At 47.5% G+C, this 18,390-nt stretch overlaps 1 protein-coding gene across 1 annotated transcript in view; it reads right to left on the reverse strand.

The window, feature by feature from the left end:
* PCDH12 (protocadherin 12) overlaps positions 1 to 7,480 on the reverse strand; it is a 13,487-nt gene extending 6,007 nt beyond the window's left edge. The window contains exons 1-3 of the mRNA XM_008588458.1: positions 5,028 to 7,480; positions 4,156 to 4,894; positions 403 to 500 (exon numbers count right to left, since the gene is read on the reverse strand). Coding sequence (XP_008586680.1) covers positions 403 to 500; positions 4,156 to 4,894; positions 5,028 to 7,168 — 2,978 coding nt within the window. The 5' untranslated portion in view covers positions 7,169 to 7,480. The remainder of the gene's footprint in view (positions 1 to 402; positions 501 to 4,155; positions 4,895 to 5,027) is intronic.
* Positions 7,481 to 18,390: the final 10,910 nt, after the last annotated feature.

Genomic DNA, 18,390 nt, shown 5'->3' on the forward strand with positions numbered 1-18,390 from the left:
TTCAATTCAATTCTAGGACTGCCAGAAGGGACACACCCACACATCCACATCCTTAGGGGGAGTCTTGTATTATGCCTTCATATTATGTTTATGGGTCAAGAGAAAGAAAGGTAAAAGTTGCAGATTTCAAGCCCATTTAGAGCACCTCTGTAATCGGGACAGATAGAGTCTCAGGGATTAAGTCATTTCCTTAGTGACTCTGGGTCTTGTAAATACTGTAATTACTATAAATATTCACCCCAGGACCAAGCATTCCAGGGTGGGGGATGAAAACTGTCCCTGCTGTCTCCCAGGGGACTAGTGTCTGGGTTGTGCTTGCCCTCCTCACGTCACAGAAGCTGTGGGGCTGAGGGGTGGCCAGCAGGGGCCTTGAGAAGCTAGTGGGGGATACGTGCTGCTTACCTGCTGCCACCGGGCTTGGCCAAGTACTTGTTTCCCCGGTGGTTTGGTTTGGGCTGGAATTGGCCCTGATGCAGCAAGGACAGCAGCTGGGAGATTTGCTGCAAGACAGGAAAAATCTGTTGACTCCACACAATTCCGACCCAGCACACTTCCTCGCCGGATGTTTCCCTCAATGGCAACGCTTTCTTTTTATAGTCTTTCCTCTAGCTTCAGATGTTTGTGTGATCAGATGGGGGCTGGAGCCGGATGATGGAGACAGAGACCCGGGCGGGCAGGTTCCCTGCTTTGTCATGTCGCCCCAGGACTTGCGTGTCTGAGGGAGAGCATGGGAACCCTCCAGGCCCGTCCCCTCATTCCCCCAAGTGACCTCTCCTAGTGGACTCTGTGGGATGAGGGTGAAAAACGCACTTCCTGGCTATAAAGTCATTATTACTTAGATAAGGATTATCTTAAAGAGTTATTTTCCCCTTTTAGCAGTATTCAAACACTCAGCCAATTTTCGTGGGCCAGATTAAGATTATGTTGCAGAGAAGGCAAAATGGTATCATTTAATCATTCATTTATCCATCCTTTCATTCATTCAGCAAGTATTTAATAAGTGCTTGTCTGTGCTCAGCACAGTGCTTGCTCTGGGAGTAAGAATGGGAAGGAGCCCATTTGCTGCCCTCAGGGAGCTCAGTCTGTCAGGACAGGGAAGACTGGTTAGGACAGGGGGTTGCATTTTGATGTTGAGAGATGATGGGGTCTGTGGGAGCAAACAAGGGCCCCTAACCCAACTTGGAGTGGGGAAGTAGGGGGGTGGTGCTGGGGGGAGAGTTATTAATTTATTTCAAAGAATGTTTATTGAATGTTTATTTGAATGTAGTTCAAACTACATGCCAAGCACCTCTGCTGAGACCCAAAGTCTCCACAGGAGTTTGGCAAGTGGAAACAGTGAGAATCTGGCTGGGGGGTGAATGGGGTTTCAGGCAGAAGCACTGCAAGCTGAAAGGTGGGAAGAGATGGTGGGGTTTTAGAAAGGCTGGAGAATAGGACAGGGGGTGGGTGAGATGTCAGGGCCACACAGTACAGGGCCTTGTGAGGGAGAGGCAACAAGTCTTGCGAGGCTGAGTTTTAGTTCAAGGTCATTTTGAGCTAGCTGTATGTCAGACCAGTTTTTAGACCTACTCAGACTTCAGTTTCCTTATCCCTAAAGTGGGGCTAGATCAGTTGGTTAGATAGCCACCATTCTGGCTAGCTGCCAAAAACAAAACAAAACAAACAAACAAACAAGTGGGGCTAGAAATACCCACCCAGCTTTCTTTACAGTGTTGTCAAGATTAATAAGATGGTTTGAAAAAGTTAAAAATTCTCTGCAAATGCAAGGAGTTGGAGTAGTTACTCTTAGAAATGCTGCTTTCCGCTCCTGGACCGACTCCCACTCCTCCTTGGGGAGGCTCACTCTGCCCCACCATGCAGCTCGAGGGAGGAAGTGCCAACCTCAGACCTCAGAGAAGAGTTGGAAGAGGAGGTGGCCAGGACCAGGGTTTCACCGTGCCTGGGAGGGTCAGGGTCCTGTTGCCTCCCACCTCCCAGCCCACATCCAGAAGCCCTTCTAAGGCACCTGCCACCCTTTACCTGAGTGACAGCTGACACTTCAGGGACACTTCCTGTATGCCAAGTCCTGTGCTGAGCACTGTCATTCAGGGTCACTTCACAGTTAGAACCCAGAGTCAGTCAGACTCAGGTTTCAAATGCTAAAACTGCCCCTGCCCCAGTTCCTATTGGTACGGCCTTAAAGAATTACTTAAGCATGCTGAGCCTCAGTTTCCTCAGCAGCAAAAAAAGTGAATAATAATGAGACCCAGACCATATGGTGAATGAGGTTTAAATGAGCCAAAGTATATAGGTCACTTATTAATAGATCCCATGATATGTGCTTAATAACTGTGCAGTGGTATATAATCTCATTTAATCCTTACAATAGCCCAAGGGAAAAGATACCCCTACACCCATTTTGCAGAGATAGAACTTGGGGCTCAGAAGGGTTGTATAGCAATTAGTGGCATGGCTGAAATTTGAACTCAGATCTGACTCCACTGTGGTGCTGTGCTGCTGGAAAAACATAAGCATTGGGCAAGCTGCGTCTTACCCTCAAGTTGATCCCAAATGGGCACCTTTCTTTCCATCATCCCAGTAGGTCGCCATCATGCTTACTCTTTGCTGTCCTGTCCACCACACAGTGTCCAGCCAGCACAGAGTTTGTCACAAAGAGTTAATCCAAAAAGCATATGATGGATGAATGAATGAATGGAAGGATGGATAAATGAATGGATGATGGATGGATTGTTGGATGGATGGATTGTTGTATGGCTCTGGGCAGCCTCTGGGTCTGCATGGAGCCCAGGGCAAGATTCCTAAGAGAATGACTGTGCCATCTCCAGGTGGTTTCCTGGGGAGGGGTGAGGAAAGGAAGCTGTGTCCTTGCTCCACAGGAGACCTGAGCTGATAGCCTGGCCACAAAAAAGGGTGCCTTGGGTGAGCAGCCTGGCACAGTAGAGATTATCTGGGGTTCAAAGGAACAGGTAAGGTGTGAGGTCAGGTATCTTCCTTGAAAAGATTCCACATTTGTGTTTAGTAAATCCTGGGTCACTAGACACTCTCACTCATCAGCCCATGTAATCCTCACACCTCCAGGGAGATAAGACACAGGGTAAGTTTGGCATCATAATCCCCATTTTATAGATGAGGAAAATGAATCTCAGGTGTTAAAGGACTTACTCAAGGTTGTCTAGCTCCTAAATGGCTGTGTAGAGATTGATCCCGGATCTGCCTAACTCCAAAATTCTAAAATTGTTTCCACTGCCCCATTCTGCAGGCCCACCAGTAAGCTCTGGGGCTTTAGGCTAGTCAGATGCAGCCCTTGAGCCTGGAGGCAATGATGCCCATGCCAGCTTGCTTCATAGAGAGGTTGCCCAGGTGAGACAAGGGCAAGTGGAGAGTGGGGATGGAGAAGTGCTTTGTGGAAGTAGTAGTAATCATTTGCTGAGTGCTGACTGCATTCCAGACACTGTTCTACAGATGTTAAGTACAGTAACCATTTTATCTTCAAGCAAACTTAGGAGATAGGTGCTGTTAACATGGACATCTTCAACAGAGAAGTTGAATAATTCCCCTGTGGTTCACAGCTAGGAAGAGGTAGAGCCAAGATTTGTTTTTTTTGTTTTTTTTAAAAAGATGACCGGTAAGGGGATCTCAACCCTTGGCTTGGTGTTGTCAGCACCACGCTCAGCCAGTGAGCAAACCGGCCATCCCTATATGGGATCCGAACCCGTGGCCTTGGTGTTATCAGCACCGCACTCTACCAAGTGAGCCACGGGCCGGCCCGAGAGCCAAGATTTGAATCCAGGCAAACTTGCTCCAAAGCTTGTACTCTTAATCACTGCCTTTTCTGTGTGTCTATTTGTGCCAGGCACCGTAAGTGCTTTATAGGAATGAACTAGTCAAATCATCAGGACAGTTCTATGAGGCAGATACCCTTATTATCATTCCTGTTTTACAGATAAGGAAACTAAGGCTCGGAGACAGTAAATAATTTGCCCAGGATCACACAGCTAGGTTCTGTTGCCTTGAGTCATTGCTACTTAAAGCATCATAAGGTGCCAAATGAGCCTAAGGAATGAATGGGAGAAATGTGAGTGTAGTGAGGGTGTCTGATGCTGTTGGTGGTGGTCCAGGGGTAACCAGAGAAAGAGTTGCCCATGCCCGAGGTACCTGAACAGGAGGAGAATCCACAGTGAGCTCCTCCACGGGGTTTCGCTCTGCAAAGGCAGCCACAGATAGCCGGACTAGGCTTCGCAGGATCTGACAGGGGCCTGATTCTTTCTCAGGGGACACTTTGCCATTGAGATTCCGCTGTCGCCTCAGGGTTGCAGAGGAGTCTGGTGAGATCAGTGGGGCCTCCTCGCTGACCTGGTCTCTAGCCAGCTTCCCTATGGGGCTGCTTGCAACCTTCGGAGGTCTTGAGTGTGGCTGGCCCATGGCAAGCTGGGGCTCAAGAAGGTTGAGGTTCTCCCGGGAGGCATTCCTTTGCCTGGGATGGTTGAAAAGGAGGTTGACAGTATCCTGCAGCACCTCTCGGTTCTCTGCCAGAGTTCCCTGGTTGCCTTGGTTACGCAGGGTCCTGTACAGGGTGGGGGTCAGGTGAAAGGGGGCCTGCAGGCAGGGGTCCCAGCCTTCTTCCATCATTGCTTCCTTGCCTGCATCCTTGTGGGACTGCCCTACATCTCCAGGCTCATCTGCCTGGACCCTGAGCACAGGTATGAGGTGGATGTCTGCCTTCTGAATGTGTTTCTGGGGCCTCTTGGGCTGGTGGCGGTAGGTGGATTCAGCCTCCCGACAGTTGTAGGCCCTGTTGTCCTTCTTCTCTGTCCGGCAGATGGACACAAACAGAGTCCAGATCAACCCAAAGATGGCCAGCAGTACAGCCAGGCAAATCACTGTTAGCATTGATGTGCTCAGGGCCCCAGGCTCATGGGATGAGTCCCTCAGGTGGTCCACGCTGGTGACGAACAGGACCCTCAACTGGGCCCAGGTCCCCAAAGATGGCCAGCAGTACAGCCAGGCAAATCACTGTTAGCATTGATGTGCTCAGGGCCCCAGGCTCACGGGATGAGTCCCTCAGGTGGTCCACGCTGGTGACGAACAGGACCCTCAACTGGGCCCAGGTCTGCAAGGAGGGGCTGCCCCCGTCCTCTATCACTATCTCCAGTTCCCACTGACTCCCAATGAGGCTGCTGGCATTAGTGATGTTGATAAATAGCTGACCCAGGTGGGGGCTGAGGATGAAAAGACAAGCTTCATTTCCACTCCGAATGCTGTAGAGGAGTTCTCCATTTGCCCCCGAGTCTGCATCTGTTGCCACAATGGTCACCAAAAGGAATGGCTGAGAGCTGTGTATGGCCAGTGGTGGTGCGTTGGTACCTGCTGGACCCAAGCCATTGGGAGTCTCAATGGGCACCAGAAGGTGGCCTGTGGAGGCATTCACAAGCACTGAGAGGCTGGCTCTTCCATTGCTGAGCACAGGCTGAGTCACCTCTGGGGCATTATCATTGGCATCCAGGAGGATGACCCACACAGAAACACTGGATGCAAGCTGGGGTTGCCCCCTGTCCTCAGCAATCACCCGGAACTCAAAGCTGGACATCTCTTCATAGTCCAGTGATCTCTGAGCAGTGACTTCTCCCGTGTCTGAGTCAATAGCTACTAAGTGAGATACTGGGGAGTCCTGGATGCGGTATGAGAATTTTCCATTAATGCCCAAGTCTGCATCATGAGCCTTGATGGTTAAGAGATGAAGAAAGGGTAGGTTGTTTTCCCGAGTGGAGACCTCGTACCTGCTTTTCTCAAACATGGGTGCATTGTCATTGGCATCGCTGATCTGAATGCTGAGCTGTTTCATGGCAGATAAGGGCTGGAGTCCTTGGTCTTGGGCTAACAGAGTGAGGGTATATTTGGGCCACTGCTCTCTGTCCAATGTGGCATTGGTTAGCAGCATGTATGTGTTGCCATTAGTCCTTTTCAGCCTGAAGTGGCCTAACTCTTGACTTAGCCAACAGTGGACCCGACCATTGTTTCCTGAGTCCAAGTCATCTGCCATGACAAGAGCAACAAAACTGTCCTTAGGAAGATCTTCTGACACCGATGATGGCTGGGAGGCCCATGTGATGTGGATGCTTGGAGCATTGTCATTGACGTCTAGAACTTTGATGAGAACTTTGCAATGGGCAGGGATGGGATTGGGACCCAGGTCCCTTGCCTGGACATCCACCTCGTAGGTAGGATTCTTCTCATAGTCTAGGGGTTGACGCAGAATGACTTGGCCCGTCTTGGCATCAATACTGAAGGTGTCCAGCACCTCTGGAGGCACGTGCTTACTGAGGAAGAACTCTACCTCCCCATTGGGGCCTTGGTCGGGGTCTGAGGCAGTCAGGTTTATGAGGAGAGTACCAGGGGCAGTGTCTTCTTGGATTTCTAGTGCCAGTGAACTCTCAGCAAACACAGGGCTATTGTCGTTAGAGTCCAGGACGTTAACTTTGACCAGGCTGGTGCCTGATTTGGGGGGGTTCCCGCCATCATAGGCAGTTAATACCAGGTCAAAAAATGAGTGGATTTCTCGGTCCAGCTCCTTCACCACCACGAGTTCTGCATGTTTGGTCTCATCAGGCCCCACAATGACATCTAGCGCAAAGTGCTCACTGGCAGACAGGGTGTAGGAGTGCAGGGTGTTAGGGCCGGTGTCTGGGTCAAGAGCTCTATCCAGGGGGATTCGGGTGCGCAGAGAGGCACTCTCGGAGATTTCTAGCTCCTGCTTGCCTTTGGGAAACTGAGGCTGGTGGTCATTGATGTCCAGCACTTGGATCTCCACATGAATCAGAGCCAAATCCCCTGTGGCAAGCACATCAAAGGAAACCAAGCAGGGATCCCGTTGTCGGCATAGCTGCTCTCGATCCAGCCGCCTCCCTGAGCTGAGCAAGCCATCCTCAGAGTCCACCTGAATGGGGAGCGTCTGAGGCAGCTGCAGGACCTGGAAGGCAGCCCCTGCATGCGCACGCCTCTCCTCCCAGCCCAGGTCCTGGGACAGCTTCCCTATCACCGTGCCAGACGGCACTTCCTCTGACACTTGGTATTTCACTGTCAGAGTGGCCACCTCCTGACAATCCCCTGAAAGGAACAAGTAGCCACCTGGCCCCAAAAGCCCCAGCAGAAGTCGCAGGAGTTGCATCATGCTTACCACCAGAGTGGGCTACAGTCAGAAACCGCTAGAGTTCTGTAAAGCCTGGACAAGTCCTCCAGTGTTTCCTGGATGGCTTGATGAGCCCCGTTCTCCTGCCCCCAGGCCTGCTGGCACAACCTCGTCCCATAATTAGATGATGTTGGAACAAGCAGGATTCTCAGGCAAGGCCATCTTCATCAGAAGCAATCTGAGAGGTCCAAACACTGATGAAGTAAAATTGCCAGGGGAGACCCCCCACAGGGGCACCAGTAGGTCCACTTCAACAAATGACAGACAAGAGCCAGTCCAAGAGGGACTTGACCCACTACAGCAGGATGTGGGAATCTGACTTCCAAACAGTTGCTAGGCTGGGGAAACAGAGAAGCAGCTTTTTCCTATGGAAACCCCACCTACAGGAAAAGGGAGGGCTGTGAGTTTCAATGCCAATTAGAGAAAGAGCATTTCCTGTGAAGCTAGCTGAGTGGCCTGCCTCTGAGGAGGATGAACCTGGGGCTCTGGGGACAGGCTGGATGGGAAGGTGCTGTCCAGGCAGCAGAGCAGCCACTGAGGGAAAGGGAGCCCCTGTACAGCCAAGTGAGCAGAGAAACTGATCCCCTGCCTGCCTGCGTGTGGACCAACGCCCTTCCTGGGCAAGTGGTGTTCCCTGCCTCTCCCCTTCCTCATCTCTCTTTGTTCCTGTCTTTCCCTATTATTCCTCTCTCACTCCTGTCTTTTCCCCATGATTGTTTAACCTCTCAGTCTTGCCAGCCCTGATCACCATTTTTGTCTCACTGGAAAGCAGCTGTGATTAACAAAGCAGCCAACAGGGCTAAACCGCCTGAGCTCAAATCCTGACTTTGCAACTTGCCAGCTGGGTCATCTGGGACAAGTCACTCACTTCTCTGTGCCTCTGTTACTTCATCTTTAGAGCGGGGATGAGAATAAGAATAGTAGATCTCTCAGAAGGAGATCGTGAGGATTAAATGAAATGATGCATGAAGGGCCTTGGCCTGAGCCTGGCCATGAGTCATAGGCAGTGACTATTATTATTATTATTATTATTATTATTAGGGGTGGGCGTTGTAATTTGCACAACTTATCCCATCTTGTGGCTGCCTCTGGCTCTTGCATTGGCCCTGGGGCAGTCCCTGCCACATTAACCTGTAAAAGTGCCCATGGCCTTGGCTCCAGAAGCTGCAAGGACCTGTCTGACCCAATTGTGCGGCTTCCCCCACCCCACCGTCCCTTGTCCTTTCCGGGCCCTCAGCCTTTAGGTCCATTGTTCTCTGCATCTGCTCAAGGCTGAATCCCTGTCTGGGGAAACCCCCAGCCTCCCGCTTCTCTGTCTTGGAGACTTTTATGCATTTCTCTCTCCCACACCTTCCTCTCCCTTTCATCTGTGTCTTTCCCTCTCTTCCTCCAATTCTTCTCTCCCCACGTCTGTTTATGATAGAGTCCAATGAACAACAACTCCCTTGCTGCCCCCCAACACTCCTCCTAGAAGTTTTAAGGTACACCATCCCTCCCACTCCCCTCCTCACAGAGGGGAGGCCCAGGAAGGAGGGGAGCAGGCAGTCTGCGTGGGTGGCCATGGAGGCAGCATTACTGCTTCTCATTGCCCTCCTCAATTTGCTGCCTCCACCATTCTCCAGCCTCGCACCCTACCTCAAGGTTGACTCCGGAGGTGTGTAAAGCATTTGAGGTGATGGGAATGAAGGACCTATCCTCTAGATGGGTGTTTGCAGCTCAGTCCTTGGGGTCCAGAGGCACTCTATTTGGACCCACATGGCCCAGTTAGGGCTTGTTGGCATGGAAGCCTGTGGCCATCAGGACAGGGTGGCTGAGGGACAGCATCTGCACTCCCTTCTTTTCCCTCTGTCTTTACTCTCCTTTCACCCCATATTCCACTCCTCAAGGGGTTTCCCACTTATCTCACTGAAACCCGTTAAACCATAGCAAGGGGTCTGACTCCATGGGACCATTTCCTATGGCAAAGCTCTGGGGACAGACAGGCAACTCACAAGCTCTGAGACACTGCACAAATGACTTAACCTCTCTGAGCCTCCATTCCCTTCTCTGAGAGTGTGGCTGTCACCCATCTCATGAGTTTGTTGTCAGGCCTCAGTGAGATGAATCACGTAAGGGGCCCAGCACAGGGCCTGGCAGAGACAACACTCAACACGCAGGGACTGTGGTTTTACCTTTTATTATCTTCCAGGTTTCATGCCTTATATGCAAATGGTGAAGATGGCCTTGCATTCATCCCTTCACTCTTTTCTTTGCCTCCTTGGCCAGGAAGCTCGTTTCCCAGGTCTCCCTCAGCTCAGCATGGGCAAGGTACTGCCTGAGCTGCAAGGGGAGCCAAGCAGCCCTCAGAACCCAGAGACACAAGGGGTGCTCATCGCCCTCGGAGACAGTCAGCCCTCACGGCAGCTTCACTGTCTGGCCCTCATTCACCCTACTATGCACCAGGTGGTGGACAAGACAAGTGACCCCCAAGGGGCTTACAGTTTAAGGTGGGGGTGGGGCAAATGAAAGAAGTGAGCCCAGTGGAGTGGTTTGGGATTCGGGTGTGGGGGTCAGGGAGGCTCCTCGTGGAGGGTACTCAGCCAAATCCTCACGTATGTGGAGGAGCTAAGCTAGCCAGATGAAGGCGGATGGACAAGGGAGAGGCAAAGCAGATGGACGGAGCAGAATGGGCAAAGGACCCAGGTGGGCAAGCTGGTTTCTCACAGCACCCTGAGAGCGTCCCTTTGGTAGAATGGGGAGGGGAATGGTGGGGCTGGGGAAATAAGCAGAGGTCACTAGATGATGAGGGCCTTAGGTCCCATTTTAAGGATGGCTGTTGTCCTGAAGGCCATGGGGAGCTTTTGAGAGCTCAAAGCAGGATAATGAGAACAGCAGCTACATGCTGGGCCTTGCCCTGAGTGCTTTACCTCCTTCCTCTCGTGCCGCCCTCATAGCCGTGCCATCGGGTTGAAGAACTTTAGCACAGAGGGTTAGGTCATCTACCCAAGATCACGCAGATGTGCCCTCCAGAAAGCCCCTTCAGCTGCACTCTGGAAAATGCAACAGAGAGGAGCGAGGGATGCCACTTGAGAGTAATGCAGGGGAGCTTTAATGCTGAAAACTCTAGTGGTGAGAATGTTTCCAGAATGCCATCTGGTGGCCATAGGCAGAGAAAAAAGCACAGAGGCAAAGACAGGGGACAGCCACCAAGACAGGAGGTAGGTGCCTAGGGTTCATGAATATCCATAGCTCCAGACCTGTGCTGCACAGAAGAACACAACAGAAAAAGCTACACACAGATGACGATAGTATCTCTTAATGGAAAACCTAATGTGGACCAATGCCACAGTAGGAATTACGGCATGCATTACTCTACCTGTGTTAACATATTCTTGAAAGGGGACATTGATCTATCTATTTATCTGTCTATCTACTTATCTACCTATCTATCTTTATCTGTCTTGTGTGTGTGTTGTGTTGTGTTGTCTTGAGCCAGCAAACAAGGCACCAGACTTTTGAAAGGTGATTCCCCTTGGGAATGAGGTCCCCATTTAGTAATTTTCTCTCCTCCTTTCTGGCTGAAGGGGTCAGTTGATCTTTAGCAGCCACATGTCAAGGGGTGATTGGAGCTGTTATTGGAGTTTGTCTGGAAAGACTTCATTTCCCTGGTTTTGAAAATAGGTTTGAAGGAGAAGAGGTACTCTGAAATAGGTTTGAAACAGCTGAGGACAGCCTCCCTGAAGTCCAAAATATTTTTAAGAAGAGGGCAGGATTGGGGATTGTGCTTGAAGGCCTTATTCACCACCAACCTTGGAGTTGCTCACACCTGGGTTCTTGACCATAGGGAGGGGCTGAGGGGTGAAGTGAGGGTCAGAGGATCTTTTCAAAATGCTTGGACTCTGAAGAAACTTGAGGGGTCAGACCAGTGGGGTGTGACTCTGACCCTTGGGGGACTCAAGAGCTGGATGAAGGCTAAGATCATGCCCCCACTTACGAAAGTCCTGCTTCTGACTGCTCACCCCTGGGCTCAGGTCTTCCCGGTTGGCTCCTCATGAATCTGCTCAGTAGCTGCCACAGCACCACCACCAAGGCAGCCTTGATGAAGCTGAGAAGCATCATCCTCAGGATCATTCCATTCAGGAAGGTGACTGGACCATCCAAGGACAGCCTCTTTTTTCAGGATGATCTTGTTGAAGTTAGAGCCAGCTTGGCCAGGAATCTTTTTGTTGTTGTTGTTTTTGTTCATTTATTTCGGCCAGGAATCTTGACTGGGAGACTCAGGTAGGTGTTCTGGATCACTTGTTCCTGGCACGCCACTTTGTAGACTTTGTTGGGACAGATGACAGATGACCACTCCCACACAATGACACCTCTTTCTGGCCTCAGTGCAGAAAGAAGAATGTACATTTCAGGAAGAAATTTGCCAAAAAGTAGGACTTTTCAAGAAATGAAAAGACTCTGTATCTTGGTTAAGAGTGGTAATTCTCAAAAGAGGCCAGATATCAGAATCACTTGGAATGCTTTGCAAAATACCAGGGACAGGGCAAGATGCATGCTTTTCACTTTCCCAGACTGCCAAAGAGTATTCTATAATTGCCAGTTCAATTTTCCCCCTTCTAAAAGGCTTCATCTTTCAGATAATTTGGGGCAGGGTTAGGGAAGTTGGTTGGGTCTTTCTGCTGGAAAGAGAGGCTAAATTGATCTACACGACAAAAAAAAAAAAAAAAAAATAGATGGAGGGCAGGCCCGTGGCTCGCTTGGGAGAGTGCGGTACTGATATCACCAAGGCTACGGGTTCAGATCCTATATAAGGATGGCCGGTTGCTCACTGGCTGAGCGTGGTGCTGACAACACCAAGCCAAGGGTTAAGATCCCCTTACCGGTCATCTTAAAAAAAAAAAAAAAAAAAAAGATGGGAGGAGGGGAATTACTGAAAGCTGAGGAAATTATGGAAAAGGGTACATTAAAAACAAGCAGTGGCTATAAAGGAGGTAGATTTAAGATGAGAAAAACTTTTGGATGAGTTGTTGCAAACTATGAACCTCCTTTATGACTTTCAAGAAAAATGCAAGAAAAGATTTATGTTATTTTCAAAGTTTATTTTGTACTTTAGTAACCATAACATGACCCTAAAACTGTACCACATGAGTTATGGGTTGATAAGGGTTACATACACATGTCTCTCTACCCAACTCTCAGAGGGGTAGAGTGCTACTTCTGGTATGTAGATTTCTTTTCCTTTTTGTTTTTTCTCTTTTTTTGGTATATTTAAATTCTGATATACTACAGGTGATTCTGACATGCACCCTATCTCTATCCCAACCTCACTGAGAACCACTGACTAGAACTTCTCACAAGCACCAACAACCTTGTCAGGGCCAAACTCTGTAGCCATCAGGCCCTTCCTACCCAGTATCCTCTTGGTCCCCACCTCTCCATCGGGCTGAAGAAGCTGAGCACACATGTCATATACCCAAGCTCATACAGATTTGCCCTCCAGAAAGCCCCTTCATCTGTGCTCTTGAAAATGCAACAGAGATGAGGGAGGAAGGCCACTAGAGAGTAATGCAGGAGAGCTCTGCACTCACCTGATTCTCTCTCCATATTTCTGCAGACTCCTCTGTCTGCTTCTCTGACTCGTCTTTTGGTTTTCCTTCCTTCTGACTCCCAGTTGTGAGCATGTCGCCCACCTACTGTCCTCAGCCCTCTACACAGGGTTATTGGCCCAGGAATAGGTTAACAGATTTAGCAAATAAAAATACAGGGCACCTAGTTAAATTTGAATTTCAGATAAACAATGAATACATTTTTAGTATAAGTATTTTTATTGACAACCCTATCCAGAAATAATGTATAGTCCCAACACAAGTTTCTTTTCTTTTTAAATTTTGGTTTACACTGTGAATTTGAAAATCTATCAGTAAAATCAAACATATTGACTGGGAGTATCATCTGTGCATGAATATTCAGAAGCTGACTTTGTTGATTGGCCTTGTTATTTATTCAGCATTTCTTGGTGACTTCAGGATCGAACTGTTCTCACACTGAAAGAACCACCATGGAGGAAGATTGGATCACATTCCTTTATTAAATCATTCAGTCATCCAGTCACTCATACATTTGGTGGAATTCAACATGTTCTTTATTTACAAGGTCATTTTTTTGGCAAGGGAAATAGCTCAAAAAATTGACCCACATTTTCCCTTCCTCTAATCTGTTGGTTTGGGATTTTGTTTGTTTGTTTTTTTCTTCATATAGAATATAATCAGCCTAATTCTCTCCCTGCTTCAGAAAGTCTCTTGCAGGAAGGAAAACGAGTCTACCCATCGTTACATAAATTCTCATGGGACTTCCCTTTATAAGTTTATGACAGCCAGGAGTTGAGCCTGGAGCTCTGAGAGAAACAGCCACACACTGATTTATGATGGCAGCTGCTGCTAAATCTCACCCCTTTCTCCTTCTTATAGAGCCATGTTACCTTGGGGTTACAAAACTCTTTTCACTGTTATTCAGGGGAATAATAATAAAATGCCAGGTTGCAAGTATGAACATGATCATTCTGTGCCTATTATTGCAAATCAAATTTTACCCTGCATCAGAAGCTCAGAAAGCATTTTATACTGTCAGACTCCTCAAGCCTTTGTAGGAGTCTGTCTTTATACATATAATCCTGATATGACCCAGGGTATTGTTTGAACTGCACTGACCAAGGAAGCTGGGCACACAGGTCTCTGGCTTTTCTCCTTTAAGACCCAACTGACCACTTTCCTTGAGCAAAATGCTGATTCAGTCTAAGCATAGCATTGGGATTAACGATGTGGGCTCAGGACTCCAATTGCCTGGGTTCAAAGCTTGGCTCTGTAATTTACCATCTGTAGAACAATGGCAAGTCAGTTAACTTCTGTGTGATTGGTTTCCTTAGCTTTCAAACAGGGACAATGATGATGATGGCAACTATGTTATAGGGTTACCATAAGGTTTAGCTTAAGCAGTCAATACACAGCACTTGGAACAGGTCCTGGGACATGGTAGTGCACTAAATAATAACGTACTTATAATTATGCTTCTAGTGTGGTAGCTCCCAATTTTTTGTAGGAGAAAGCCCTCATTTTTTAAGAAAACCAAAATTTCAGATTCCCATGTGATAATAAACTTTTAAGATCTACATGATGAGCAAATACACAATGAAAAGAGATCAGCAAGAATCCAGTGACACTTCTGTACTGGAGTGGGGCTCACCACCGTCCAGTCTTATCCGAGAGTAGGGCAGAGCTTTCCTCTCCACACTGCTGCAGCTTTATGTGTCAGGGCTTGTTTCGGGGGTGCTTGTGAGTGGTGGACATTGAAAACGAAGCTGTGTTCACTGGGAAGATGGGATAAGCTTGGTAAAGTCTCCAGACACCCAATGGATGCAAGTGCAGGACCTGATGGAAGGTCAGCTAACCCCTTCAGCAACAAGCTGTATTTTGTAGCTCTCTCATACTGTCTATTCAACAGCCTGATCTCGACCTCTGGTCTATGTCACACATTCTGTTCTCTCCTAGCTCTAGAATTCTTGTCCCTGATCATAGGGATTGGGGATGGAGTTGGGTCTTTTTCTCTCTTCCTGTATTCTCATTCTCACCTATGATTATGTCATAAACTCTAATCCAAACTTCTCTAGGGCCTTCTCTTTTAATTCTTAAGGCCAATATTATTTGTGGATTTGTTACAAACAAATTATCTTATAGGCTATCAGAGAGGGTCAGACTGATGAGAAATTGGTCCTAAACCCGGCTCCACCACTATTTGACACTGGCCAAATCACTTCATTCCTTGGTGCCTCAGTTTCTCCTTCTGTAAAATGGGGAGACAAAATTACCCAAGTTGTGCAGTCCTGGGCATTTAAATGTGCTTAGCACAGTGCAGGGCTGGGCACATGGGGAGAGCTCAATTTAAAAAACTAACCAGGCACATGAAACCAAAGCTACAAAAAGCCTGTTGTTTTCATGGAGTCTAAAAACAAAACATTATTAGAAGACTTTCTTTATCTAATCCCATCCTCAGAAGTGGACTCTAAAATCTTTAGTCCATTTAAAACATTCACCACATTATTATCACTTCTTTGAAATTCTCTTTCCTGTTCTCTCTATCCTGTGACCTCTGACATGGGGTCACAACATGATGTCACAATTCACCTCCTGCTACAAATTTGTGAGAATTTCCAGAGCTAGAGATTGGGCTCCCTCACTTTTGCATCTGAGAGGTCTCTGGGAAGTCTCTGGTCTCACCTTTCTGAGCACTCAGAGGTAGGATTGCTCTGCGCTTTGCTCTTGGTTTTATTCCTTTGGCTCAACGTGAACAATGATATTAGTGAATGGGTTCAGAGATTCTTCTTTCCCTTGATTTATGAGGCATATGTTTCTGGTTTTGGTATCTTACAGGGGTGGCTAGGTTTCTGTTCTATGATAATCAGCATTTATAGTATAGAAAATTTGGAGTGATTATTTGTATTTCAAGTTTTCCCTCTGTGGCAGCCAGGTAAGCCTCTTGGGTGCCCAAATTTACCCACTTGGGTTTTCCTCTCTCCTGGGTGCAGGACCAACTACATAATTTGCAGAACCCAAGGCAAAATAAAGATGCAGAGCCTCTTGTTGAAAATATATTAAAAATTTCCAGATGGCAAGAGCAGAGCATCAAAGAGGGGCCCTTCTAAGCCCGGGGTCTTCTAAGTGCAGGGCACTGTGTGACTGCACAGGTTGCTGGCCCATGAAGCCAATTTTGCCTGGAAGGCAGTGGTGGATAGGAGCTTTAGAATCCTGTAGACTTGGGTTACAGACCCAGCTCTACAAGTCACTTTTTTGGGGGAAGAAATACAAGATGAGGAGGACACAGGAGTTTATTAGATCATTAGGGGCACAATAATTTGATGGTTCCCAGGAGCAGGAACCAACAATTCTATATTCCAATGAAGTACCAAGAACGGTACTTTGCATTTTTAAAAATTGAGATATAGGGCCGGCCCGGTGGCTCACTCGGGAGAGTGCGGTGCTGATAACACCAAGGCCCCGGGTTCGGATCCCATATAGGGATGGCCGGTTCGCTCACTGGCTGAGCGTGGTGCTGACAACACCAAGTCAAGGGTTAAGATCCCCTTACCGGTCATCTTTAAAAAAAAAAAAAAAAAAAAAAATTGAGATATAATTTCCATGTGATAAAATTACCCCTTAAAAGTGTGCAATCCAAGCCGGTCTGTGGCTCACTTGGGAGAGTGTGGTGCTGATAACACCAAGGCCACAGGTTCGGATCTCTATATAGGGATGGCCAGTTAGCTCACTTGGGAGAGCATGGTGCTGACAACACCAAGTCAAGGGTTAAGATCCCCTTACCGGTCATCTTTAAAAAAAAAGAAGAAGAAGAAAGTGTGCAATCCAGTGGTTTCTAGTACATTCAGAAAGTTGTGAAACTATCACCACTTTCTAATTCCACAATATTTTCATCCCCCAAAAGAAACCCCTTCCCCATTAGCAGTCACTTCCCATTCTCTCCTGCCTTAGCTCCTGGCATCACTAATCTACTTTCTGACTCTATGGATTTGCCTATTCTGGACATTTCATATAAATGGAAAAATACAGTATGTGGCCTTTTGTGCCTGACTTCTTTCATTTGGAGTAATGTTTTCAGGGTTCATTCATGTTATAGCATGTATCAGCACTTCATTACTTTTTATAGCTGAATACTATTCCATTGTATGAATATACCTCTTTTGTTTATCCCTTCATTGATGGTAGTTTCTACTTTTTGACTATTGTGAATAATGCTGCCATGAGCATTTGTGTGCCAGTTTTTGTGCAAACATATGTTTTCGATCCTCTTGGGTACATACCTAGGACTAGAATTGCTGGGTCATCTGGTAACTCTGTAATTAACTTTTGGAGGACCTGCCAAGCTGTTTTCCAAAGTGACTACAGCATTTTACTTTCCCATCAGTATATGAAGGTTCCAATTTCTCTACATCCTTTTCAATGCTTGTTATTATCTCTTTGTTATGTTAGCCATCCTAGTGAGTGTAAAGTGGTTTCTCATGGTGGTTTTGGTTTGCATTTCCTGATAACTAATGATGTTGAACATCTTTTTCACGTACTTACTGACCATTTGTATATCCTCTTTGGAGAATTACCTATTAAGATCCTTTGCCCATTTTTGTATAGGGTTATTTGTCTTTATATTGCTGTTTGTAGGAGTTCTTTACATATTTTGGGTAATAAATCTTTATCAGATAAATGATTCGCAAATATTTTCTTTCTTCTATTCTGTGGGTTGTCTTCTAATTGTCTTGATAGCATCCTGAGAAGCACAAAAGTTTTTACGTGGGATGAATCCACTTTATCTGTCCTTTCTTTTGTAGCTTATGCAGTTGGTGTCATATCTAAGAAACTATTGCCTAATCTGCATTCATGAAGATTTACTCCTACATTTCTTCTAAGGATTTCACAGTTTTAATTCTTATTTTTATGTCTTTGATTCATTTTTAGTTAATTTTTGTATACGGTGTGAGGTAGGAGGCATACGATTTTTAATTCCTGTTCAGCCTCTCAATAATCACGTGACCTTAGTAAGTTCTTGAACCTCAGTCTTAATTTCTTCATTTATAAAGTGGGAATAACAAATGCTAATTAAATCATAAGTTATAGTGAAGATGAAGATAAAATGTACGTAAAGCAGTTAGCACAGTGCTTGAAGCCTCTTAACCGTTCAATGAATGTGATTGTTATTACTGTTATAATATGAACAAAGAGTGAATGCTTTCATAGTGGAGATGCCAGAAGGACGGGCAGCATTTCTAAGAAGCTAGTTCAGATCTCGGGAAGAGGCTTGCTTAATCCACCTGGAAGAGCAGGCCTGGGATTTTTACGGGATTCTCTGCCCCAGGTAGACCGCTGCCTCATGATTAGGGATTGGTACAAATTCTAATTCCAGGGCCCCATCAAGAACCACTGGAAGGAGCCCACTGAGCACGGGACCCCAGGACCTACATTAGCATCGAGTAGTCTAGAAGCGTGCTTTACCAGTCAGTGGTGGGGTGACCTGGACGCGACTGCAGTACCAACGATGGCCTGCGGGGGTCGGCGAGGGCCCGGGCGGCCACGGCGGCTGCGCAAAGCTGTCCGTCCACGCCGGCTCCGCCCCACGCCCCGGCTCCGCCCCACGCCCCGGCTCCGCCCCACGTCCCGGCTCCGCCCCGC

This window comes from Galeopterus variegatus, unplaced genomic scaffold, assembly GCF_000696425.1.
Source record: "Galeopterus variegatus unplaced genomic scaffold, G_variegatus-3.0.2 Scaffold4846, whole genome shotgun sequence".
In the NCBI taxonomy this organism is placed as follows: Eukaryota; Metazoa; Chordata; class Mammalia; order Dermoptera; family Cynocephalidae; genus Galeopterus; species Galeopterus variegatus.